The sequence below is a fragment of the Colletotrichum tamarilloi genome, assembly GCF_030869305.1.
Source record: "Colletotrichum tamarilloi strain Tom-12 chromosome Unknown Scaffold_164.1, whole genome shotgun sequence".
Classification (NCBI taxonomy): domain Eukaryota; kingdom Fungi; phylum Ascomycota; class Sordariomycetes; order Glomerellales; family Glomerellaceae; genus Colletotrichum; species Colletotrichum tamarilloi.
The window spans coordinates 2,466-27,433 of record NW_026849547.1 but is presented as its reverse complement, the minus strand read 5'-3'; the positions used below and the strand labels follow the sequence as shown (position 1 = coordinate 27,433).

Below are 24,968 nucleotides of genomic sequence, written 5' to 3'. Positions count from 1 at the left end.
GTGATCCAGGCGCTGGCAGCGAATAGCTTGCTTGGCCGCCCACGGTCAGCCACTGTCGCTCGAGATCTCGCTTGTAGCGGTTACTTGACTGGTTATCCATACATCGAAAGTCACACCAATCACCTCCATTCAAGCTTCAGCTCGCCATTGCACATGGATGGTTCTGAGTGACGGATACAGCCTCGTGACCGAGAACATATGACACAAGTCGACCAGGGTGCCTTTCTCCTCAATATATGGGCAAAAGCTTGACGGACCCCATTGCGAGAGGCGATACGTAACAACAACAACAACGTGACAATGCCATCGTGTTTCGGCAGGTATCTATGTAAACACCACGCCGTGATGTGAAGCTGAAGGATATAACAGTAGAATCCGAAGAATGCACCGACGCACAGAGGATCTCGACCTCGCGATGGGCAGAGCAAACAACTAGGATTGCTGTTTCGTGCGGCGAATTGAGTTGGACGGAAATGACGATGCTTTTTTCTAGAAACAGCTACTTGGAGCTTCCCGACTTGCAACATTCCTGGCCTCGGCTGTGGCACTGCCAGGTTTTGCTTTGTTACCTGGTTGTCACTGAACAGCGCTCCTTGAATAAATTAGCAACCTGGCCAGGCGCCTCCGTTGATTGCTTTCATTGTTTACTACCTATACAAATTGCTGCGTTTGTTCAACGTTCAGTTACCGGAAACTCTTGGGATCTGGTGGCCATTCCAAGTGAGCTGAGCTGGAGGAAAGCTATCCCTTCAATCCAAAGTCCAAGACTCGACGTAACTGCTTTACTTTCTTACCTCATCTTCTCCCTCCACGAATGGGAAAAGATACATGAAGACTTGAGCAGGTAAGGCAGCAGCAGCCAAGGGGATGGTCCCCAAGTCAGGTACCTATACTACCGACAGGAGCATTGAGATAGGTACTTGGCTTGGGTAGGTACTTTTCCTTCAAGATGGCGAAGCTGCTGCAAACGTGTCCATATACTTGAAGGCTCACGTAGTTTCTGCCGTCTGGTAGGTATCGGTACGCAGTCTCAGCTCGACCATTGAGGCAGTGGATCTGCAATGCCCCGCTACAATCACGACGCACTAACCATTTGCGGACGGAAGGGGGCGTCATTCGCTGCAGCCGGTCGCTCAGGCCAAAAACCTTAGCCTGACTGGATCAGAAATGGGGGCAACGCAACGCAGCAAGCAACACCAGCAAGAAGGAAGCAACGCAAGAAAAAAAAGAGTAGAAGCACCAAAATTCGTGGAGGTATTGTCGGTACGTACTCCCAGATCTCACCTGCCTCCCACCTCTCATCTCCTCCCCCAACTCTCCCCCTGGCCCAGCCCAGACAGGGCAGCTTGAAAGCTGACGGGGAACCTTGGTACCTAAGGTACCTTATTTCACCTTGGGGTTACCTAAGCTAGTAAGGTATCTTACCCTACAGCGACCGTGCTCCAACTGGGCTTTGCTGCTGCTGCTGCCAACTGTGACTGGACCAGCTGCCACAGCGAATCTGACGGGACCCCAGCTGCCACACACTCGCTACCTACGTACCTCAGGTACCTGAGCAGGTACCTTGCCTAAAGGTCGGCTGCTCCTGCGCTCCCAGGTTGTGTGCTGCTCTGCTGGGCGCCTGGGCAAAAAACCTCCCTTTGAACTTTTCCCCCAGTGCCCCAGTGCAATTGCGTCTGCCTCTGCACAAACATTCCACATCCATCCACCATCCACACCTCGTCTTTCTCCCACCAACATCCACCACCACCCAAACCTCACTTGTCTCGTCTCGTCAGCCACGATCACGACGACGTCGTCTCTCCCACCTTGCGGCACCCTTTTCTTTTCCTACCTCTTTTTTTCTTCCTCTTCACCGGCAAGAGTTACGCAACTGAAGAAACCCCCACCAAAGCTGTCGTGTCGATACGGGACAGTGAATAATTGATTCCCTCCAATTTTCCCATCGTGGAAAACCCCTCCCCTCATACAAAGAAACCCAGCAATGTCTGAGGTACAGACTCGGCCTGCCGCCTCGCGCGGCAGAGGTTCTGCACGCGGTGGAAGAGGTGGTTTCGCCAGCCGGGGTGGTCGCACCTCAGGCAGACCCAATGGCGACAAGTTTGACTCCAACGCCGATGATGCGTTTGAGGACCAAGGCGAGCTCGGCGAGCTGAAGAAACAGTACGGATCCAAGGCGCCCCTCATCAAGGAGCTCTTCCCCGATTGGTCTGAGCAGGATATTCTCTATGCTCTTCAAGAGACGGATGGTGATGAGAACCTCACCGTCACCCGCATTGCTGAAGGTATGTGAGCGCACGGCTCCTGCCTCGTCAGGCTGCCAGCCAAACTCTCTCCCGCGCGACGAATCAACAATCCATCAATTTCCCTCCCTCTCTCCCCTCAACCGCTGCTTAACTACATCGCTTGCGTGCTCTCAGCTAACCAAAGATTCTTGCTTCTAGGCACCATCTCCCAATGGGGTGAAGTCACGAAGAAGGCTCCCCGCTCCAAGGCCAAGGACTCCACGACCGCAGCCTCGAACATCGACTCATCCAACGCTAGACCCACTCGTGGCGGACGCAACGTCTCTGAGGCTGGTCGCGGTCGCGGAAGAACTGCTGAGAGAGGAGGTCGCGGTGGCCGGGGCAGGGCCTCAAACACAGTAGCTACTAATGGCTCTCGCCATAACAAGGAGAATGCTCAGCCGCTTTCTGTTCCTACCGAGGAGTCGAACGCATGGGATACCCCGAAGCTGGACGTTAAGGACGCACCCGCTGAAGACCCCTGGGCCCCCAAGGAGACGACCGAGAAGCCTGCAGCTCCCGCTCCTACTCCTGCGGCCGCCGCCGGTTCCACCGACGCACCCAAGCCTGCCGCTGCCGCTCCCAAGACGTGGGCTAGCATGCTCCGTCAATCCACCGTGCCCAAGGTTGCCCCGAAGCCGCCCAAGGAGGAGCCCGCGCCCAAGCCCGCCGAACCCATCGAACCTCTCCCTCCTGCCGTCCCTGCCGTCGAACCTACGCCCGAACCTGAGCCCGAACCCGAGGCACAGCCTGAGCCTGCTGCCCCCGTCGAACTCCCTGTGGAACCCGCCCATGAAGAATCAGCTCCTGCAGAAGTACCAACCGTCATCGAACCTGAAGTGGTTTTGCCGCCTTCCAAGGACCAACTTACTGAGACGAATCTTGAACAGGTAGTCGACGAATCGCATCCTCCCGCGACTGCTACCGTCGCAAGCACCGCCGCCGATTCCTGGGATCCTCGCCACAACGCCGCCAGCGCCACCGCGACACCTCTGTCTGCCTCCCAGCAGCAGCACCAGCCCATCCGCCCTGCTGTTCCCACTACTAACAGCGGCTTTGCCGCCTCCGCCATCAAGGCCACCACCGAGAGAGGATCCCGCACCCCGAGCTACCAGCGTCGCGTTCTTGATCAGGAGGAGGCCGTCCGCATGCCTGGCAATCGTGAGGTTGACCGCGCTGCTGTCCAGTTCGGTGCTTTCAGCTTGAACGAGGATGATGACATTGACGGTGATCGCGAAGAGCCCGAGACCCGGACTCAGCCTCCCGCTGATTCTCCCGTCGCTCACCCCCGAACCTCTCTTCCTCCCGCTCCTCAGCAGGCTCCTGTTCCTGAAGCCATCGGTACTCAGAAGCCTGCTCCTGGCCTGCCTCCTCCTGCTGCTGCCACTCCTACCGGTACACTTGCTTCAACTAGCAATGTCACCGACTTTGCTAATGCACCCTTCTCAGGACCCGCAAGCGCTGCTCCCCAAGCTCCCGCCGCTCAGGGTATGTCCCCCTCCATGCCAGAGTCACGTATTCATACCTGTTCATAAATACTGACAACTGTTCTAGTCCCTCAACCTGCCGCTGCTGCCGCCCAGCCTTACTCCCGCTTCGGCCAGGCTGGCCCCCAGGAGCCCTCGTCCTTCCCCCAAAAGTCGATCGATCCTTTCACTCAGTCCAATAACCCCGCTGCCTCGCAGACCCAGTTCGACAGCTTCTCCAACCAGCAATCGCAACAGAGCCAGCAACCCGGCGGAGCCTTCAGCTCTGCTCCCAGCGACTACTCCTCCTACTACACGGCGGACCAACAAAACCGTCCCCCTTACAACTACTACAGCCAGCCCTATGGCCAGCAGGGAGCTCAGGGTCACCAGGACAACCTGTCTTCCCAGCAGAGATCTTTCGGTGGTTACAATGCTTCGCAGGCTGATAACTTGAGCCAGTACCCCCAGAGCGGCGGTCTGCAAAACCAGTCTCGTTACGGGGGTGTCACGAACGACGCCCAGAACAGCGGACACAGTACTCCGAACCCCACCGCCCAGAGCCAGCAGGCCGCCAGCCAGGCCTCGCAGCCTCAGTCTCACGGCCAACAAAGCTACCCCTACAATAACCACCCCTACTACAATAACGCTTATTACTCGAGCTACATGGGCTACGGAAACCACTACGGTCAGCAGGGAGGATATGGCGGTGCTCCATACGGCGGCAACAAGGGATATGGCGGCCACCCCGGATACGGCATGTCGCCTCAGGGCCCCTACGACCACGCCTCTTCCCCTGCTGCTGGCTTCGGCCAGTCATCTCTGCACCGTGCCGATAGCGGTCTGAGCTCAGGACTTGGAGGTGACTTTGGAGGCCGTGCTGGTTCCGCCCAGTCTGGCAACCAGCCTGGCCTGGCCAGCAGTGGCTTCGGCGGTGTTCAGGACACCTTTGGCCGTGGCTCCTCTTCGTTCCAGAGCCCTGCTGGACAAGGATTTAACAGCACCGCCCAGTCGAACGCTGCTTCTGCCAACGATGATTTGAAGCCTTTCGGTGAGAGCAAGCCCGGTGCCGGTCCCTCGCCTTCTCTCGGCGGCGCTCGCCCCGGCTCGGCCACGAACACTCCTTCGGGCCAGACTGGTCTCCCCCCGCCCCAGTCCGCCTCTCAGATGGGTGGCTACGGCGGTTACCCCAGCCATCTCCAGGGCCACAACCTGCACGGAAACAGTGCCTACGGCATGGGAGGCGCTTCCGGCGGTCAGCACGGCAGCGCTCCGTTCGGATCCTACGGCCAGCAGGGCGCTTACGGCAGTGGATACTACGGTAGCGGCGGCCAGCAACAGCAACGCGGCGGTTGGGGCGGAAACTACCACTAGGAAGGTAGTGGTCGTCGGCCATCTCACCCACGTCATTACGGTGGAATGAGAGGTGGCTAAGGCCTCGGTGCCCCCGAACACGTCCTTAATTGCTTACAAGACTCTCTCTCTCTCTCTCTTTGGGCCTGCAGATGGTTATAAGCTGCAGGTGGCAAGGATAATTCATGCGGTCTCTTTCTACGGGAAAACTTTCTTCTCTCTACTCATTACCCAAGTGTATGGTCTTCGAGCGTGTACGATCTATCAACAAAAAAAGAATCAGGGAGGGGAAACACTTTCGGATGGTCACCGGCCGCAACGGAACTGTGTTTTTTGTTTTCTTTTTCGCGATGGGAAGGTCTCATCAGGCTTTTCTAAGAATGATAGCCGGTGGCGTGGTGGTATGCGGCCTTGAAAATTCGATTGAAATGACAGATGGAACGGATCCGGTGGGAGGGTTGGTCGTTGGTCGTTGCCCGATGGAGGGCCAAATACTGAGATTGAACTCCTTGGAAAGGGAGCACGATAGCCAATGAAGACACATGGCATATGACATTTTTGTCTTGCAAGATACTACATTCAACTGATGACGTGATGTGTGATATGCTCTTCCTCTCAGTAACGCCCCGGTAGAATCTAAGATCTAGTTTAGAGATGTTTCTTGGGCCTCGTCCGACTTTTGTACCATGGCCTTGCTACGAGTCCTCCAGGCCTTGAAATCTCTGCCAATTGGGGTGTTGTTTATCGGATACCTCACGCATGTGGATGTGGATGTAGATGCAATAGTCATCCTATTGAAATGCATAGATGTCGCTTCACACCGATTATGAAGAGTATGCGCTGCGCCGTCCGTTCCAGCCTCTAAGGTTAGGTGAGATCCGTCTTGCGTGGACTTGTGTAAGTTTATCTCTTGTAGGAAATAGATACAGAGACAACTGAGATATTAAGCATGTAATAACATAACTTAGGAGAAACCTTTCAAGAACTTCTCTACGCAACTCTTCCGGTGTACGCATCCATACCTACGGCGCGGGGTGCTCTTGGCGTAGCTGGCGGCCTCTGGTCTTGGCGAAATTGAGATTACGTCTGTCGGTTGGGGTCATGCGCTATTTACAACCACACTGGCCTCCACGGTGTCTCAACTTGCCTGTTTCCTCCCTCAACTCGGTTTCTACCATACGTTTTGTCGTTGCTACCTTCTTTACTGCATCGATTGGCGTATCCTGCGTCCGAATATACATTCCCCGCCCTCTGAAAGCCCTCCATAGCCGCTGCCATGTGGAAGCCAAAGCTTAATTTCATCTCCCTTCACTGTATGTCGCGCCCTTGCCCTCAGCGAATGCGAGCGAGCTCTTCTCGTGGCTCTGCGATTTGTTTTGCCGCATCAGAAGTCGACGTTGTCGGCGTCAGTAGGTGAATTAGACTGACTGGATCTCGTTTAAATGTTTAGACATGTGGATTTTGTTCTGTAGCCTACTGTCATGGGTGTTACTATATCCGTACGGCAACTTGGCCGCCGTGGATGCCTTCTTCTTCGGCTGCAGTTCGTCGACAGAGTCTGGATTGAACACGTACGTGGGAGCATGGCCTTCTTCTTATTCCAAGTCGCAGTGGGAAGCTAATAATTTGATGATGTTGCAGCATTGATGTGAAGGACTTGAAGACTTACCAGCAGGTGTACATTTACGTGATTCCTATGATCACCAACTTGATGTTTGTCAACATTGTCGTGGTCGTAGCGCGTCTGTATTGGTTCCGGCAGCGTCTTCGAATTATTGGTAAAGTTGCAAAGCGTACTACTCATGCTTGTCCGAGCTAACAGGGCCCTGAAGCTCCTAGTTCACCCAGAAGATATGGCGGCGAAGACGTAGAGGCCAACACAGAGTCTGAACGCAAGCTTGGTGAAGAGAGTGAGAAGCCATTGCAGCACGAAGCAGCTCCATTACCAGACCATTCCTTCCAGGCATCGGGAAACGAGGACGCATCCCATGAGATGGACGAACAGCCCAAAACTACATCTAGGCCGACTAACGTCACTTTCGACGACCGCCTGCCAGTACCTAGGCCTCTTGGTCGTGCGGATACCACTGTGCTTCACGTACCTGGGCCTATAGATCGCATCAATGGTGTGTGCCGTTCTTTCTTCAGCCTTCGCTAGCTAAATCCCCCTTTTCTAGGCCAGCCAATCACTGAGATATCTGTTGGACGCAGTGAGACTGATGGTAGGCACTTGTGACTCACTTTTCAGCAGACTAGGGTGTGTGTAGTTGAGCTGACATGGCGAAAAGACACTGACGCCATCCGACCTGTTCGAAGGGCATCGACTGGCCTGTCGAGACGGAGACCGCACCACGCTAATGGTCCTGCAATGCGTGCGGCCCTCTCCATCGAGAAGGTTGCTTCTTCGATGCTGGTCTTGGGACAGACAAGACACACCGATACCGAATCACGTCGCTCTGGCACGTTCAGCCGCTCCCGCACCATAGACCTTCCCAGACTATCTCAACAGGTTACCGTCGGTCGCAACTCCCAATTCTTCAACCTCACCGAACAAGACCGCGAGACCCTCGGCGGCATCGAGTACCGGAGCCTGAAGCTCCTGCTCAAGGTCATATCTAGTACACGCCTGCATTACCCCCCTTGTCCTCGGAAACAGATTTGGCTGATCCAGCGGTAGTCTACTTCGTCGGGCTCCATCTCTTTGGAGTCGTCTGCCTCGTGCCGTGGATCCACAACGCACCGTCAAAGTACAAGGACGTCCTGGCTCAGAGCGCGCAGGACCGGACCTGGTGGGCCATCTACTCGGCCCAGACCATGGTCGACAACCTAGGCTTCACGCTCACGCCGGACTCGATGGCGAGCTTCAGGGACGCGACCTGGCCTATGCTCGTCATGACGTTCCTCGCTTTTGCGGGAAACACCTGTTACCCCGTCTTCCTCCGCCTCGCCATCTGGGGCATGTCAAAAGTCGTCCCCCGGAATTCGGCCATCAGGGAACAGCTCCAGTTTCTGCTTGACCACCCGAGACGGTGTTACACGCTCTTGTTCCCCAGTAAGCCCACCTGGATTCTCTTCGGGATAGTCTTCGCCCTCAACTTCATCGACGTCCTGCTCATCATCGTCCTGGACCTCGACAACGCGGCCGTCAACGACCTACCCATGGGCCCGCGCATCTTATCCGCGCTCTTCCAGGCTGCTTCGGCGCGTCACACTGGTACCGCCACGCTGAACCTCTCCCTCGTCAACCCGGCTGTGCAATTCAGTCTCTTGTCCATGATGTACATTGCCATCTACCCGATTGCCATCAGCATCCGTGCTTCCAACACATACGAGGAGAAGGCGCTGGGCATCTACAGCGACGACAGCCAGCTCGACGAGAGTAACAGCGCATCATACATCATGTCCCACGTGCGCAACCAACTCAGCTTTGACCTGTGGTACATCTTCCTGGGAACCTTTTGCATCTGCATCGCAGAGTCAGAACGGATCGTGGATCTCAACGAGCCGGTTCGTTCTTCCCACTCCCTATGCTGATCAATCTTACCTCAATCACTGACATGCATTCTTAACATAGGCCTTCTCCGTGTTCCCAGTCTTCTTTGAAGTCGTCAGCGCATAGCAAGTACCCCGACCCCGCTTACCATCCCACGTCTTTTATCGCTCACTAAACTACAGCGGCAACGTCGGGCTGTCCTTGGGACACCCGTCGGTCATGACCTCCCTCAGCGGCGAGTTCACGACGTTCAGCAAGCTCGTCATCTGCGCCATGATGATCCGCGGCCGCCACCGCGGACTGCCATACTCGCTCGACCGTGCCATCATGCTTCCCAGCGAAGAGAGCTCCTCGCAGTCCGAGATGGCTAAACGCGCGGCGGCGGAGCGGGAAGAGAGATATTTCATGAACGATAGGCGCCAGAAGTTGCTTTACACCAAGACTAACTATACCCTGTGAAACTAGCTCAAGTGATCAGCCGTCCACTGGCAATGGACTTTTTTTTATCCTGTGAGGAAGATGAAGTATCAGGTTTGATTCCTTCTCGTTTCTAGAAGAGATGCGACTGGGAACTACATTGGTAACGAGGTAGACTTCCCTCACCTTTATTGCGCCCCTTTACTAGACTAGATTGCGATACCTAGGTACTCGTCCAATATGCTACGAATTCCTCCTAACTTTGCGTTCCTGTATGTCAATTCTACCTGGCTTTGAAAGCCTGCAACATCTCAAGGCAAAGGAAACTACCAATCTCGATCCCACATATACTGAAGCTATGGACAGGGAGCTACATATCTTCTTTGGGGTTTCTTAAGATGTAACTGCCAGTAGTTAGGCCTTGCCTTCAACACTGGTTCCTCTCATATGGCCACTATCTTCCGAGTCTTCTTCTGCTTCTACGCGTCCATTGCTTCTTTCCGTCCGATCTTGCCTAAAAACGAAGTACCAGGCCGCGGAAACAGCCAACAGCGTTCCGCAGAGCAGGCCGATGGAGCAGGAGTAGCTGACCCTGTATGTGGGCCCGAATCTCGACTGGTATATCTGGGGACCCTAGTCAAAGTTCGTCAGTTAGCACGCGCAACGAGCGAGATATTGACATGGGATTGCACTTACTACAATGCCCATGAGCTGACATGATGCCTGAAGGTTGATTTTGGATTAGCATCGCTTTGGATTCTGGTAGGTGGGAGCTTTGGCTTTCTCACGTTGGTCACACCGATGGCGAGGCCTGCGCTTGTGGTTCCTTTCGCCGCTCTGATACGCTCTACAGTAGGGTTTTTGTCAGCTGTTTTAGGCCCAAGGCACCTTCGGTAGTGTTTGGTTTGCACCACGTACCCGGCCATATTATAGCAAAGAAACTTTGAGACGCGGCGGTTGCAATCATGACGAAAATGTATCTGGCACAGAGTCAGCCCTGAAATCATTGGGCAGGGGGGTTAAGGTCTCTACTTGGCAATGGGATGCTTGACCGTGATGAGAAGCACGTAGCAAACGATCTGGGCAGCTTCTAGGCCCAGGCCAGCGACCCAGGGACTAAGGCGCTTCGTGTGTACAAAGAAGGCGAGCGTCAACAGTATCAACAAGACCAAGGTAAAGGGGGGCTATTTGCAGATTAGTGTTTCTTCAACACGCTCCACGCGCACAACATGAAAGACCTTGAAACTTACCATGGTCATCACTTGTGAAATAGCAGTGTTCGAAATGCCGAGTTCGTAAATGACAGTCGGCAGAACAAAGGATATTCCCCATCCGCCGATGCCGTGAGTAATCCAAATCATCAAGAATGGCATAAAAGTCGGATCGCGGAAAAGATCTTTGACCTGTTGAAGGTTGATGGTTTTGGACTTCATGGTCGGTGCTTGCTCTGGAAGATCGGATAGGATTGCTTCTCTTTCGGAGTCCGTGAGGAAGGTGACGGTCTCGGGGTCTAGAAATGGTTTCATGTGAGTACACCTTGATAACAAGCCGAGACGTAGCTAGGAATGATGTATTACTCACAGTTTGGCAGAAAGAAGAACGTGTAGATGCCGCAAAATATGGCGGGAATTCCTTCCAGAATGAAGAGCTTCGTTGAGTTAGCCAACGTTACTTGCGGTGACTTTTTGGGAAAAGGTGACTTACCCATCTCCAACCAGATAGACCCCCAACGCCATTCATAAACGAAATTGCGTATGCTATCAATCAGTCTCAGCAATTTGTAGCAGTTGAGTACATCCAGTTCTCCACTACTCACCTAGAAGACCGCTGATAGTCCCAGAAAACATCCCGCAGGCGTAAAAGAAGCCCTAGAAAAGCATGAGTTTTTGCGTCTTCCCATTCACTCAGCCAGAGCTTCTGAACTTACAATCCTTAGCGGAAGTCTATGAGTCGGATACCAGAAACTGAGATGGTACAAAACACCAGGGTAAAACCCGGCCTCAGCAAGCCCCAAGAAGAACCGACAGGCCAGAATACCAGCATAATTCTGAGTTGCGCCCTGGCACATTGATATGATACCCTTTCATCACAGTTAGCAAACCAAACAGCCACTGCACAGAGCTCAACTGGCATCCCAACATACTTACCCAAGTAATCATAATCCGGCTCATCCACACCGAAGGTGTAAACCTCTTCAAGGCGAGCGTGGCCAGAGGCTCGAAGAACATGTACGGATAATAAAAGATGCTCAGCGCCCACGCCCACTCTGAACTGGAAAGATTGCCGAGCTGCTTCTTGATACCGGTGCCTTGTTCTAGGTTGATAATGGCTGCGTTGCTGATGTTGCTGACGTGGATTCGCATGATGAGGTAGACGAAGGAGTACCATAGCAGAAGCCTCTTATCGACTTTGCGATGAGCTGTTTTGAGAAGAGGCTTTTCTTCAGAGGGAGAAAGGGTCCTGCTCTCGGGGCTCTGCTGGGTTCCCATGCTCGATTTGAGGTTCACCGCGGGGGCTCGCGTCTACGAAGGTGATCGAGCACAGCTTGTAGAGAGGAGATATGGCTTCAGATGCGACATAAAGGTACTAACTAGGTGAAGTCTTTAATTTGAGTATCTTAGATGGTTGATATTTCTGACATCTCGCAATCTTTGATTCAACTTGATGCCGATTACGGCAGATACAGAGCCCAAGATATGTCTGCACGAAGCACGCCTTACTGCGGGGCCATGTGCACAGCAAGTCTGCCCATGTAACGTCCTGCAATTGATGACTGAGGGCATTCTCATTGGCCATTGTCTTGTTCTGCTCGGATCCTTCAGCATCTGACGGGACGAGGTGCCTGGATTTGTCTTTACAACGTCACATTTCACACGTTCAGGTGGACTTAAGTTACGGAGATTGTCGTTGCAGTGACCTGGCTAACACCCCGAAGAGAACAACAATATTGCTTGCATTCCCTCCCAACATCGAGCAAGATTTGGCTCCCCGAAGATAAACTTATTGGCATTGACAGGCATATAAGAGGGAGACGAAATTTCCAGACCTTGGCTCGAGACAATCGCGGTTCTACGCACGCTACATGATCATCGGGACCTGACGTCCCCCAGGTAAAAGGGAAACATGTTTCGATGTTTATCTGTCAATCATACAAGACGATGGGAAAGAAAAGCCTCGGAAAGATACCGAAGATAGCGACACACTACAGCGGCAGTTACGCTTAGAGAAGAACAACTGACACGGTGATTGGACACATGCTGTCAGTACCAACATCAGGATGCGGCTCGCCATCCCGGTCGAGATGGCGTGCTCGAATTCCGGCGATCTCACTCCGACACGGCACAACGGGAGTGGCGCGGGGCGCGCGGGGGGCAAGACATAAACGGCTCGACATCGGATGGAGGGGTATTTATGGAAAGACAATTATGACCTCACACGAATTGACTTCCAACCTGCGCACTGAAACCAGAAGCCGCCTCAATTCGAGACACAGCTACGATTCATCAACCAAGATGCCTTCAGCCATATTTTCGGAGCCAGTCTCCCTGCCAAAATGGCAGCGGCCGGCAAAGACAAAACACGAATTGCCCTGGGCAGATATCGCTGTGATTGACATTAGCAAGTTTGACCAGCCAGGCGGGAAGAAGCAGCTAGCTGAAGAACTTCGACAAGCTGTAAGGACATTCGAGTCTTGCAATATCTCAGAGATCTGACAAGTCTATTAGGTACACGAAACTGGCTTCTTTAGTCTCATCAACACAGGCTTCACATCCGAGGAAGTGCAGCGCCAGTATGACATTGGCCAAGGTTTCTTCAACCTCGATGCCGAAAATAAGGCCAGGCCGGGTAACACGTGCGACTTCTCCAAGGGGAACTACTTTGGATATAGATCGGTAAGTCTAGCAGTGTCTGAGGATGTGATTATTTAAGAAGAGTGGCTCATATTGCATCAGGCGCATGATAAGAAGATGCAAGGAACGGATGTGCTCAACAATGTCGAGTCGGTTAACATCGCCAAATTCATCCCGAAGTACAAAGATGAGCCATTCCATCCGTTCTTCGAGCCGTTCAGACAAGAAATTGAAGACTTTTCAAGAGTGCGTATACATCTACACAGGCTTCTGTTTGACGACCAAACTGGCTTCTCATTCTCCGAGTCTCACTCACGCAAGTCTGACACACCAATAGCGCTCTCTCGACCTAGCAAGCAAAGTCTTCACTCTCTTCTCCATCATCCTCGAACTCCCAGAAGACTACTTCTCCTCCCGCCACGCTTACGCCTCCCCGAGCGAAGACCACCTCCGCTACATGGGCTACCACCCCCGCCCTCTCGCCGACGACCTCAAAGTCGGCAACACCTGGTCGCGCGCTCATACCGACTTTGGCTCCTTGACCCTCCTCTGGAGCCAGGACGTCGCGGGCCTCCAGATTAAGACCTCTTCTTCGTCAAGTCCCAATGGCGCGGGCGAGTGGCGCTATGTCCCCTCTGTGGACGGTGGCATCGTCTGCAACGTCGGCGACACGCTTGATTTCTGGTCCGCGGGGTACTTGAAGTCGACGACACATCGCGTTGTGAGGCCGCCTGAGGACCAGGCTCATTTGTTTCGGCAGGGTCTGTTTTACTTTGTGAGGCCTGGTGACGATGTTGATATTAAGCCTGCGCCGTCGCCGCTGTTGAAGAGGCTTGGGCTGATTGGGGAGAATGCGGAGGAGGCGGCGCCGGTGAGAGGGCTGCAATATGTCAGGGAACGGGTGAAGGATTATCACGATCACAATGATTATGCGGACATGAAGGGCAAGAAGTTTCGGGTCGGCAATCTTGAGATTGAAGATGAGGCGGAGTGAACACATATGAGACAGAGTATGTGAATGAAGTCGAAAAATTGTACAATGTCTATTCAGGTATCTTTGGCATCGCTATCGCGAAAAAATCAAAATGCTTTTGGGGAGATGTATGTTCCACATCAATTATCTACTGGTCGTACTCGCCGGCATACAGGATGTCGGTAGGCTGACCGTTCGCAACGTCCCAGATGGAACGCTCCTCGAGGTCCAACTCTCTCCTCAGAGCAGTGACATTAACACCAGTCTCCTTGGCCTGGTCCTCCTTTGCGAGCTTGACGTGCAGGAAGACGGCAGTCCTCTTGCCCGTGTACAGAGCATGGGGGACGTTGGTGCTGTTATCCGAGTTGGCATCGCCAATGGCGTAGATGCCGGCCACGTTGGTCGCGTACCCCTTGCTCACATCAGCAGCCAGACGACCACCCCAGAGCTGCACGCCGGCCTCGGCGCCGATGGTGCTGCGCTGCTCGTCGGGGTAGCTCAGGAAAAATGCAGCGCGCTCGACGGGCTCGCCCTCGCTGAAGCTGACGGAGAAGAGATCCTCCTCGGGAGCGGTGGGGAGGGAGGGGTCGTGGGGCGGGTTGCCGCCGTCCTTGAGGCGGGTGATGGCCGTGATGGTGCGGTTGTCGATGGTGACGTTGTGGAGGTCGAGGTACTCCTGGAACTTGGGGTTCTTGGCCTCCGTCTCGGCGCGGGCGGCGGGGGTGTCGGTGCCGTTTGCGAAGGCGATGATGTCCGTGTTGAGGGTGAGGATCTCGCGGACGAGGGAGGGGAGGTCGTCAAAGGTTGAGGCGAGGAGGCCGAGGGCTTGGTCTGCGTGCTCGTGGCCGTCGCACCAGGGGCACTAGAATGAGCATGTTAGAATCGAAGTTTGGTGTGAGATGATGGATGGATATTTGTGGTGACGTACCCAGTAGATGCCCTTGCCCCAGTTCTCCCACAGACCCGGGGTCTCGGGGAGGTCGTCTTGCAGACCGGTGGCCAAGATGATCTTGCGCGCGCGGACCGACTTGGTGGAGTTGTCGGCGTAGGTGGCGGAGACGACGAAGCCGGTGGCATCGCTACCTCCGATCTTGGTGACGGTGCCGTTGGTCAAGGTGACAGTGTCATAGTGGGAGATTTGCTGGCGAGCGGCGTAGCGGTACCATGCAGGAGTGACGCCTGTTTTGTATTAGAAACCATCCACAAGAACATGAAGGCTATCTGAACGAGAATCACTCACCATCGAAGCCGAGAACATCGTGCATGTGTCTGGTAGGTGCGTTGCGGTACTCGCCAGAGTCGATGAGGAGAGTGTTACGACGCACACGGCCGAGGGCGCTCGCGGCACTGAGACCAGACGGGCCACCGCCGACGATGATGGCATCGTAGACCTGGGTGTCGTTGATGGGCAGGGCCGCAACGAGGCTCGATGCTGCTGAGAGCACGAGGGAGCTGAGAGTGAACTTCATGGCGGGCTAGACAGAACGAAAGTGGAGGGAGAGAAAGCCTATGAACGAGAGCTAGGCTTTTTGGTATTATCGGCGGGTTCGAGCGAAAACTGTAGTGACGAGACTGTCAGGAAAGCTTTGACGAAGGAAGAGGGTTCCCCGCCGCTCATTATAAACCAACATGAACCCCATCCACCCTCCGCTTCTTCGCGGGGTGGGAATGATTGTGAATTCCGTGCCACAGCAGCTGAATGATGCGATGTTCGCGAGACAGCTGGAATGAGGCCTAGCGGCTGTCGATCCTCGTCGAAAACCAAGAGACAGAGAGAGAGACACACGCCTTACACCGCACCGGCATGCCCGTCTGGTGTGGGGGAGATGCCCGGCCCGCGACATTAGCGTCAAGTAGAGTGAGTGGTGTGTGTGGGCACTGCGCGGTAGAGAAGTCGTGACGATGTTGCCCAATCAAGCATCGTCGACTTTGACGAATGTGGTAGTTCGTGCAGGAGAACCCGAATGCCCGCGTCGAGGCTCGAGGTACAGAGTCGTATCGATCTCGGTCGGCCGAGAGTGGGACTTTCTCTCTCGCCGTGGACCGTGGACGGGTGGGAATAATGGGGACTGGGCAGTCTGGGCTACGCTTTAGAGTTCATCCCTATGGCACATCGGTATTACCGGGGGTTGCTTTGTTTAGGGTTATCTGGGCTTATTTGACTGTAATAGGGAACAGGGTCGAGTCAAGACCCTGGGGATACGCGATGACGTGACGGACGTCGTTGTAACCTTTGAAAGGGGAACGGCCATGCCCTTCGATGTCGCGATAAGGACCTTGTCGGATGTTCAGGTGGCTGCGAGTCAAGAGATTGAAAATATGACAGGTCTGTTGAGAGCAGCTTGACCTGAAGAGTCGTCGCCGGTGAAGAAAAGCCCAGACTGGCCGTGGATTCAACAAAAGACAGTCAAGAAAAAAAATATCTGTTGATCACGCAAACCAGTGGGCAGAAATAGCATCAAAGATCAAGGTTTGATAGGGAAATGAGCCCACTGAGAAATTGAGAAATCGACGAGTCAATGGACTGCCCATCCCTCTCCACAGGCTTTCTCCATTGTCAAAGATGCTTTGGGGTCTAGCGCGGGCTCCATCGCAAACTTTGAATTCAACATCTCGACCGTGTACTTTATTGTACGGTGTTTTCTCCAGTATCTCGAAGTCACAAGCTCTTAGCTAATTCCCTCACCTGTAGGGCCCCGAATGGACGAGTAAACAAGCGTCAAAGGACCGAATGCCGCTATGCCGTGAGCTAGAAGACATCCGGAATGCATCCTCATTTGCTCCGTACCGTGGTTCAATCTGTGGAGAGACACGACTCAAGGCCCGTGGGCGAGAGTGATACTTTTACAAAGTCGATCAGCTGGCTCCCGATCCTGCTGTGTTTGGTACGAGTTACGACATGAAGCTCAACCAAGCCGGCCCGTCCCTCTCTGTACTACCTAAGCTACTGTGTGTTTCTGCGATACTATTGAGAAATCTTGTTCGACAGCTCACAATGTCTCGGTCGATCGCAATCCTCTCCGCCAATGGTCGTTGTTTTTGTCTCAGATTGGGCCATGCGTTCACTGGCATTCTGTAGTCTGCATCCGTTTTAGCTCTGAACCCCCCCATCAACTCAATTCAAAAAGTGGCGGAGAAGCACGTTCCACAGACCCAAGACATACGACGCGGAAAAAGTCAATTGAGAAACATGGGACGACGATCGTTGCGTTTTGTTTCTGGGGAGAGGCGGTCAAGAAGACGACGCTGCCTGCCGACGGCCGACGGCCGAGGGACATACCTTGCTACCTTGATGGAGACGAGTTATGTCAAAGTTTTCCAAGTCTTTGAATGTAAGAGGTTTAGCATGAAAGAAGCGTGTACATAGTAAGAAGGGTATCTAGCTTGAGCGATTGAGAGTTCGATCCTCTCCCCTTGATCGTGTGTGTATATACAGAAAAGGTCGTGTATCCTCGTGTATCTCGTGTTTTACCTATCCTAGCCCCCCGCTCCAGAGTCTGGTCGTAAATTGTTCGTGTATTATTCATTACCTTACTCGGTACTGTTGACAACCCGCAAAGCACGCCTAGGCCCCATGACAACCGAGAAGAAACTCGGCTCCTGCCCATCAAGCAACTGCTCCGTGCTGGAAACACTCTCATTGTCCGTATTGTCGCGTCGACTGGAGCTCGTGCGCGGATCGTTCCCACTCGGCCCGCTCTTAAACGTCCTCGCGTCCTCACTTTTCCTCTTGAACCCGCTGCCAGCGCCGCTACCACTCGCCGTGCCACCAGATCCAGAGCCCGGTGTAGGATCGTCCGTCATCCACTTCGGCTCAACACCGGTGCCAACCCATGAGAAGGACTCGTCGCTGACGGTGCTCGCGTCTCGGCGGTGTCCGCGCTCTCTCCTCTCCTCGTCACGATTTCCAGCACCAAAGAAGCCCGCCGCACCGAAGTGCATGGAGCTTGCGCCGGAGTACCGGTTCACCTGAGATAGATGCTGCTTGTACGCCGCGACCTGGCGTCGGTAGAGCCACGCGCAGAAACCAAGATACAAGGCCAACGCGCCTAAGATACCGGCGATAACGCCTGCAGCGATGAGGCCGGGGCTCGTCCCGCCTCCGTTATCCTTGGTTGTCGGCGCCTGTCCCGTGGATGTGCTCGTGGGTCCTGCGCCCGTGACTGTAGCTGTCGCGCCACCCTGCGTCACAGTGAACACGGGCGGCGTACCCGTCTTGAACGGACCGCCCGTAGCTGGGCCGGCAGCAGGTGTGGTAGCGGTAGCCCCGCCTTCGGAGCTACCACCGATGACGCTCTGGACTTTGTCGGGGACCTTGTAGCCGTAGGACCCAGCCAGAACGGAGTTCTCGGAGCTGAAGTCTGCTGCGTGGGCTCCGGCTTTGAAGCCCGTGTTCCATTTGAGGTTGCTCGCGTCGAAGACAAAGACACCGGGAGATTCACACCCGGCGTCGGGGCCGAGGTAACCGCCGGCGACGATGATTTGGCCGTCGCGCATGGTGCAGGTGTGGCCGGCGCGAGGGGCGGGGACACCGTCGGTTGCGTCGACTTTGATCCAGGCGAAGGCGGGGATGGAGAGGATGTACATGTCGTTGTACTGTGTCTGGTTGCCCTGTATGAATGTGTCAGTCTATTTCCAGTTTTCCAGGAAACGAGTGTTGGCCTACAAAAGGCTGCAGATTTTGTCCGCCGAAGAAGTAGATCTGGAAGCTCGAGGCATCTGGCGCGCTCGCAATGGCGGCACATGGGTTGACGCGAACGGAGGGCCGGTCACCTGTCGTCCTCTGATGATACCACTCAGACGTAGCGATATCGTAGACATCGAGGGTGCCGAGGTCGTCGACAAATGTCTTGTCAGATCCTCCCGCCATGCCGATCAAGACTCCCCTCGCACCCCACCCGGGCACAAAAACCAAGACACCGTCAGCTCGTTCCGGGAACGCATCCGTTTCCTGCAGCCCGCCCTCAGTCACGTTGCGAAACACTCCGCCATCGGCAGCGCCAGCAGCGCGAAGCGCGTCAACACCAGTGTTCAGGTATCCGGGGTGTGTAAACTCTAGCAGGCTCTTGAGATACACCCTCGGAGTCTGGGTCGACCAACCCTCGGTGGTCAGCCAGTCGAGGTGTCCGCCAAAGTACCAACTCAAACCGAGCTCAGGTACCGACAAGCCCGCGCCTTCGGCGGAACGTTGGACGGGGGTATTGGCGGCAGTCGAATAGTTGCCAGCTGACGTGCGCGGGTCTTTGAACTCGAGCCAGGAGTTGTCCTTGACAGAGTATCGCCAGATCGACATGGGAGCAACGGTGGCGTACGTGCCTTCAGCGCCGTCGTTATCAGCAAATTGGCCGCCGTAGAGGTAGAGATAGTCGTAGTCGTGCCACAAGTAGCCGTTGGCGACTGCTGGAGGCCCACTAGGTATCGTCATGCCCTTGAGAGAGGGCGATTTCGTATCCCATGATCTTGTTAGGTCGAGAGTGAGAAAGTCGTTGTCTGTAAGTAATTGTCAGATTCATTTCCAAGTCTCAGCTACGGGATTCGCAAGTCATACTCCAGGTGTTGACGGTTTGCGAAGACTCCGTCTTGGATTGACCTCCATACATGTAAAGAGTGCCGTTGAGTAAAGCCGCTGACCACTGTTAGCAGAGTTACCCATGCTACGTTTTCTGAAACTCACCCTGCTGTGCCCATCTTAGACAGACATCCGTTGATGTCGTTGCTCGTGGACGCACGACACCCGCGATTGCACCACTTTCAATCTTCTGGCGGCCATTGTTATAGCTGAATGCCGGGATGATGACCGCGATGAGTAGCGCAATCATGCCAATGCGCTGCAGACTTGAGATCGTAGGTGGTGGTGCGCTAGAGACCGTCTTGATCCTCGGTCGTCGATAACCCTGAGAAAGCTTGTTGTACCAAGACACCTTCACAGCCTGACTTGAGCTCTGTTGTCTAGAGTCGTTCGCTGCTTCGCGCTGTTCCGTCGCAGAACGCCTGCTGTCCCCATCTCCGTCGTCCTCTGCGTCGTCTTCCTCATCATTTGATGTGCCGTCCCGTTTCGCTTCCTCCAGCCCAGGTACATCTCCGAACACCTTCTCGCTAGACATCGATTCCTGTCGGCCACAAGACTGTTGGAAAGTCTCCACAACGGGCGAGCCGCAGTCGTCGCTAAAGTCGTCGTCCAGTCCCACCTCCTTGAATACCGATTTCCTGCCCTTTTTGATGTTGCTGACCATTGGATACGCCTTGGGTCGGAGCCCTGAACCTTCTCTTAGACGGTCGGAAGTGTTGTGTGAATTGAATCTAGGCCGGACGTTGGTATCGCTATGGGCCCGATGGTCGAGAGGGGGACGGGAGAGATTGACGAAAGACATCGTGGGAGAAAAGAGGCGTGGCAACTGGCAAAGGCCGTTCCGTCAGGGATGCCAGATAGTGACGGGGAGGCTCTGATGTGCGGACGACGGTTGGATGGTTCGAGGCACACTATGATGTCGCCACCTGCAGTTGGGTGGTAGGGGTTGTCACATCGCCCGCAACCACAGGAGCGGGATGGCAGGGCTTGTGAAGTCAGTCGTTGCGCAGGCAGAGTGGTGGAGGTATTGGAGAGATAGAGGATTATTATTATTATTGGGGCAATGGATGATGATTGAAACGACAGCTTCTGGAGGGTGAAGGCTACGATCTGAGGTTGAGAATATGGAGCTCTTGGCTCGTGACGTGACGTGACAACGAGCCTGTGAGAGGATTGATAGGAGAATCGAGGAATAAGTTTAGACAAGAACAAGAACAAGAATAAGAATTAGCATCAGAATCAAAATCCAGGGGAAAAAACTAGACTTAGTGGCACCCCATCTCGGTCTAGAAGTTGGATCCCTGGCTGAGGCGACTTTTGGCCTGGCCCTGAATCCAAGAAATCGAAAACGCGGGGGGGAGCCTTCATCCTCTGACATTCAACTGGTCGATGGAACATTGCAAACGATGGCAGCGGTGCTAATTAGCAGACAGCTGCCGGGCCTAAAGGAGGGAGACAAGAGAGAGGGTGGAGGGTTGTATGTGGCCGTGATGAGGCGTAGAGCTGCTCAGTAGCTCCAGTCTGTGTGCTGATGGTCGTGGACCAACAGGAAGCCATCAACGAAAACGCCACACTATCATACCGTTTCCATCAAATGCCCCTCGCCTCCCGGTGGTGGTAAGAGCCGTCTTGACAAGCGAAGAGGGGGGCGGATCATGGCTAGCACCGGCGCAAGTTCAACGGGGAGAAGAGCGTGAGAAAGCAGGCGAGCCAAAACTTGGAAGGGCTTGGCACGCCAGTCGGTGCTGGATCCAATCCAGGAACCAACCGCGTTGGCGCGCTGGCGGCGATTGGGTGCCCACTTGGGTGCGGTTGGCGGCGATGACTTCACCAGTCATCATCGGCAGGCCATGTTTGCGACCTAGACGCTGTATGAATGCGACGCTGGGCGCCCTCTTCTAGCATCCAGAAAGGGGACTGGGAGTCGGTTCCATCGAGATTCCAAGACGGGAACCAGTGAAACACCAGGGGACCGAAGCCCTGCACGACGGCTTCCGGCCTGGATTGGAGCATGATTTGCTGGTTGGCGAGTGTCTCGTGTCTTATCTGATTCGATGGAAGTTCATGAGAATCAATCAGCGGATGGCACACCACACACCGACACACCTTTGAAAGCAGCCATGCCTCAGAGAGTATTTCATAGACTATTGAGCTTAGCGATCTCGGGGTAAAGTTTGGTGAGGTAGAAGTCCGGGAGGCCCACATGTGGAGGAGCAGCGGGAGGGAGCGGAGACCGGAACAAATGCGGTCCCCAGCGCCGAGCTTGACGTCATTCAGGAAGATCCTTGTCCCTTTCCTCCGTCCTGGGCTCAAGTACGTACTTCCATCATCAGCTCATATTCTCATTCTATCCGTACTCTATTGGCTTGTTCATCTCTCACTAGGTATTATTGTGCTTCACATGCTGCCAGAGACTCCAGTTCAAGTAACGTATCAACGGGCCAACTTTGCCGTTCAGTGGCTGAGCAGGACGGGTATGGAGAACAGTTATTACAAGAGATGCTGGTTGCAGCTGTGGCAAGCGCAGCATACTGATCACCTAACGGTTCCCGCCAAATCACAAGATGTATGGCTGTTTTCATTCAATAATTAATTCTATTTTTGTCACTACTAGACATGTAACATTCTTTGTGTCCTCAATATGTTGCTGATCGACGGTATCAGCCTCACAGTTGGAGACAGAAGTATCACAAGGGTCGAGATATCCAAGACACCAACTGGGGGATACGGAAATGTTGAGCAGACTTAGGAATTCCCCATTAAATTCACTTTCCCATCCTATCGATACCTTGATACCGCAGCTCCTCATCAGTGCGTTACTAACTCCAAGTCTAACAACTGAAAGGCTCCCCAACCGCACCAGACTCATATGCCTCAACGATGCCCTTCACAGTGACATACGTCCCAGCAACACAGATGAAGCCACCAGCAGCGAATGTCAGGGCCGCCAGTATGGCTTGGAACCACTTGCGCGCCCACTGCCTCCATCCATCATAGTCGTGATAGTTATCATGCAGCCAAAACGCACCTGCAATACCATACGTATACCATGCCGCAAACAAGCTTGCCGCGATACCAATAAGGTAGTTGAAAATCGGAACGCCCACCGCAAGCACAAACGCCGCGCCGTTCATGAGCACAACCAAAACCGCCCACGTACCCCACCCGACAGCCGTATGACTATGCAAGTGATGGCTCTTTCTGAAAATCCGCACAAAAATCAATTTCGCCGCCGTGTGCGCGTACAGTGAGCCCGCAAGCAAGAAGTTAGGTATCGCGATCCCGTACGCCGCCTTGGCCCACTTCGGCTCCAGGCTGCTGAACGCCGGCGAAGCGACCTCGCTGCCGAAATAGACGTAGCACACCACCGCGAAGACGGCGTAAAACGTCGTCGCGAAGCCCTGGAGGGTGTACGCCGCCTTCATCGCCTCCTGCGGCCGCCGCATTTCCGACATGAGGATGAAGAACATGAAGTGGCCAGCATACGCGAAGACGGGGTTGGTGATGGCGATGAAGGCCGTATAAAAGTCGGAGGGTACGGCCACGTCTACTTGTCGGCCCGGGGCCGGGTGCACGCCCGCCCCGATCATGCCCACGATGCCGGCTACGAGGATCGAGAGTACTGAAGGGATGCAGAGCCAGGAGAGCTGGTCCATCGTCCGCGGGAAGCTGAAGAGCAGAGTCGGAACGGCAAAGATACCGGTGTAGAGCATCAGGCACAGCTTGTTGTCGCTCAGTGTCGCAAGCGCGATTTGACCCGCCAGGAGCTGTCCGCCTGTCGCGAAGACGGCGAAGACGACGGTTCCGAAGGCGAGCAGTTCTCGGCCGGGCCGTCCGAAGAGGATCTGGCCTGCGTCGCCCATGGAGTGGACTTCTGGATGCCGAAGCTTGAAATGGACTAGCAACCAGGACGTGTATGTTGCAAAGATGCCTAGAAAGACGATGAGAATTACCCCAGGGACTATGCCGACGACCGCCAAGGATGATGGCAGAGATAGCATGCCGTTGCTCACGATTTCGGCTATCATGAGCACCGCGACAAGCTTCCATGACATTGTTTTATACTTGATCTGCAGTTTGCGATCAGTCTGAGATAATCTCATGATGAACACGAAGAGCTGATCTTATCACTCCACGAACCTGATGATTTTCTTCATGGCCAAAAGGGTCGAGGTCGTCGTATACCACTGGTCGGCTAGTGTCATTGTAATGTCCAATATCTCCTTCGCGCCTGTCGTATGTGTCCCGATACTGTTTCATTTTGACACGATATACAATTCAAATCTGTCTACAATGAAAATAAAGCGGCTAGCTGTGTTCGTAAGAATCACAGTATCGGTACTTCAACGATGGCTTGTTGATCTCCGTTGCGCTTCAATGACACCGCGGGGTAATACGAGGTGTCGCTTGTGCAGATAAGCCGCATAGAGTGAGCTCTTATCAAAATTGTTGCTTCTATGCACATTGCTTATCTTACGATGTCACTCCGTTTTCTGGCCGCGAAGATCGGCCTAGTTCCATAACAGAAGGTCGCGTGTCTTGGAACCATGTCCCACGCGTCATGGACTTTCTGTTTCACCAATAGCGATTGGCACAGAAAGCAGCATTTTTCGTCAATACCAAAGGACTTGATGTCAATCGAATCATCTTGATCGCCGAGTTTTGGGCAGTTACTTCCTAAATCTCATCGATGATCGATAAAAGGAATTGACGTTGTGTTTTCAGCTGAGAAAGCAGTACATGAGTGTTGAAAGGTTGTAACTGTAGGTACATAACCAGTCGCAAGCTATGGTGATTTCGTCTTCGAAATAGTGCTGAAATTTGGCCTCGCCCTTTACATTCTGAAGAGTTGATTGAATTTGGTGAATCCTGCCCACCTTCATCAAGCTGTTAGTAGATAAGATGGGTCGCGATATCATGCCGAGCGCTGAAGAAGACAACGAGAGCCTTTTACAATCAAGTGAACTAAATCTTGAGTGCCTGACCCCAAGTCAAAGGGATTCTAAATCTGGAATGAAGAATTGTGCTGGTTCCCACGTGGCAATTGGCGTAGCCGAATTTTCTTCGAAGCCAGATAAGATGCAGATCTGAAAGCATCAACTCTTACTGGCCAGTGTTTCGTTCCTGTATAGGTTAAGAACCCCTAGTATGAGACTAACTCTAGGCTAGGTCCCTTATTGAGTCAAAGTAATGCTGCAATGCTTTGTGAACATTTCTAGAAGACCAGGCAGCAAATTCCAAGGTAGCAACCACATCGTTCATCCGTCTGCTAACCCCCCCTGAGGACCAATGCCGGTCGATAGACTTGGATGTAGACCCGTGAGACCCTACCTCATGTGATGGTATCTCTCGTAGTAGAGGGTCGACGTGATGCTGTTGCGGATCACGAATACTTTTAGATTCCCGGATAGCTGTCAAGCCATCTCATTACATGCATTCTTTCAAAGTCACGACTCTGGTAGAAGGGAGTATTCATGGCGATGATTTCCTTAGTTTAGACTACCAAAATCGTTCAAGTGTAAGAGACTTTAGAGTTGGTGACAGTTTCATTATGAGACAAG

At 53.8% G+C, this 24,968-nt stretch overlaps 8 protein-coding genes across 8 annotated transcripts; 3 read left to right on the top strand and 5 right to left on the bottom strand.

The window, feature by feature from the left end:
* Positions 1 to 119: 119 nt before the first annotated feature.
* Positions 120 to 527, bottom strand: CTAM01_15476 (uncharacterized protein; the record flags this gene model as incomplete). Its single annotated transcript, XM_060531473.1, has 1 exon — positions 120 to 527. One exon carries the CDS (start codon positions 525 to 527, stop codon positions 120 to 122), a length of 408 nt encoding a protein of 135 aa, XP_060373942.1.
* Positions 528 to 1,984: 1,457 nt separating this feature from the next.
* Positions 1,985 to 5,125, top strand: CTAM01_15475 (rnapii degradation factor def1; the record flags this gene model as incomplete). Its single annotated transcript, XM_060531472.1, has 3 exons — positions 1,985 to 2,285; positions 2,445 to 3,773; positions 3,840 to 5,125. 3 exons carry the CDS (start codon positions 1,985 to 1,987, stop codon positions 5,123 to 5,125), a joined length of 2,916 nt encoding a protein of 971 aa, XP_060373941.1.
* Positions 5,126 to 6,380: 1,255 nt separating this feature from the next.
* CTAM01_15474 (low-affinity potassium transport protein) lies at positions 6,381 to 9,056 on the top strand (the record flags this gene model as incomplete). Its single annotated transcript, XM_060531471.1, has 8 exons — positions 6,381 to 6,417; positions 6,555 to 6,675; positions 6,746 to 6,882; positions 6,937 to 7,230; positions 7,282 to 7,326; positions 7,393 to 7,722; positions 7,782 to 8,611; positions 8,724 to 9,056. 8 exons carry the CDS (start codon positions 6,381 to 6,383, stop codon positions 9,054 to 9,056), a joined length of 2,127 nt encoding a protein of 708 aa, XP_060373940.1.
* A 372-nt stretch (positions 9,057 to 9,428) lies between these two features.
* Positions 9,429 to 11,503, bottom strand: CTAM01_15473 (high-affinity nicotinic acid transporter; the record flags this gene model as incomplete). The annotated part of the gene is made up of 11 exons (XM_060531470.1): positions 9,429 to 9,647; positions 9,711 to 9,737; positions 9,803 to 9,861; positions 9,933 to 9,994; positions 10,047 to 10,198; positions 10,265 to 10,524; positions 10,596 to 10,662; positions 10,719 to 10,771; positions 10,831 to 10,882; positions 10,942 to 11,094; positions 11,162 to 11,503. 11 exons carry the CDS (start codon positions 11,501 to 11,503, stop codon positions 9,429 to 9,431), a joined length of 1,446 nt encoding a protein of 481 aa, XP_060373939.1.
* A 1,023-nt stretch (positions 11,504 to 12,526) lies between these two features.
* CTAM01_15472 (2OG-Fe(II)oxygenase superfamily protein) lies at positions 12,527 to 13,859 on the top strand (the record flags this gene model as incomplete). The annotated part of the gene is made up of 4 exons (XM_060531469.1): positions 12,527 to 12,688; positions 12,740 to 12,907; positions 12,968 to 13,111; positions 13,203 to 13,859. 4 exons carry the CDS (start codon positions 12,527 to 12,529, stop codon positions 13,857 to 13,859), a joined length of 1,131 nt encoding a protein of 376 aa, XP_060373938.1.
* Positions 13,860 to 13,986: 127 nt separating this feature from the next.
* Positions 13,987 to 15,307, bottom strand: CTAM01_15471 (uncharacterized protein; the record flags this gene model as incomplete). The annotated part of the gene is made up of 3 exons (XM_060531468.1): positions 13,987 to 14,700; positions 14,767 to 15,017; positions 15,079 to 15,307. The coding sequence occupies 3 exons, from the start codon at positions 15,305 to 15,307 to the stop codon at positions 13,987 to 13,989; spliced, it is 1,194 nt and encodes a 397-aa protein (XP_060373937.1).
* Positions 15,308 to 17,369: 2,062 nt separating this feature from the next.
* On the bottom strand, positions 17,370 to 20,209 carry CTAM01_15470 (kelch domain-containing protein; the record flags this gene model as incomplete). The annotated part of the gene is made up of 4 exons (XM_060531467.1): positions 17,370 to 18,449; positions 18,505 to 19,328; positions 19,387 to 19,464; positions 19,513 to 20,209. 4 exons carry the CDS (start codon positions 20,207 to 20,209, stop codon positions 17,370 to 17,372), a joined length of 2,679 nt encoding a protein of 892 aa, XP_060373936.1.
* A 2,029-nt stretch (positions 20,210 to 22,238) lies between these two features.
* On the bottom strand, positions 22,239 to 23,667 carry CTAM01_15469 (transmembrane amino acid transporter; the record flags this gene model as incomplete). The annotated part of the gene is made up of 2 exons (XM_060531466.1): positions 22,239 to 23,477; positions 23,548 to 23,667. 2 exons carry the CDS (start codon positions 23,665 to 23,667, stop codon positions 22,239 to 22,241), a joined length of 1,359 nt encoding a protein of 452 aa, XP_060373935.1.
* Between the last annotated feature and the right edge of the window lie 1,301 nt (positions 23,668 to 24,968).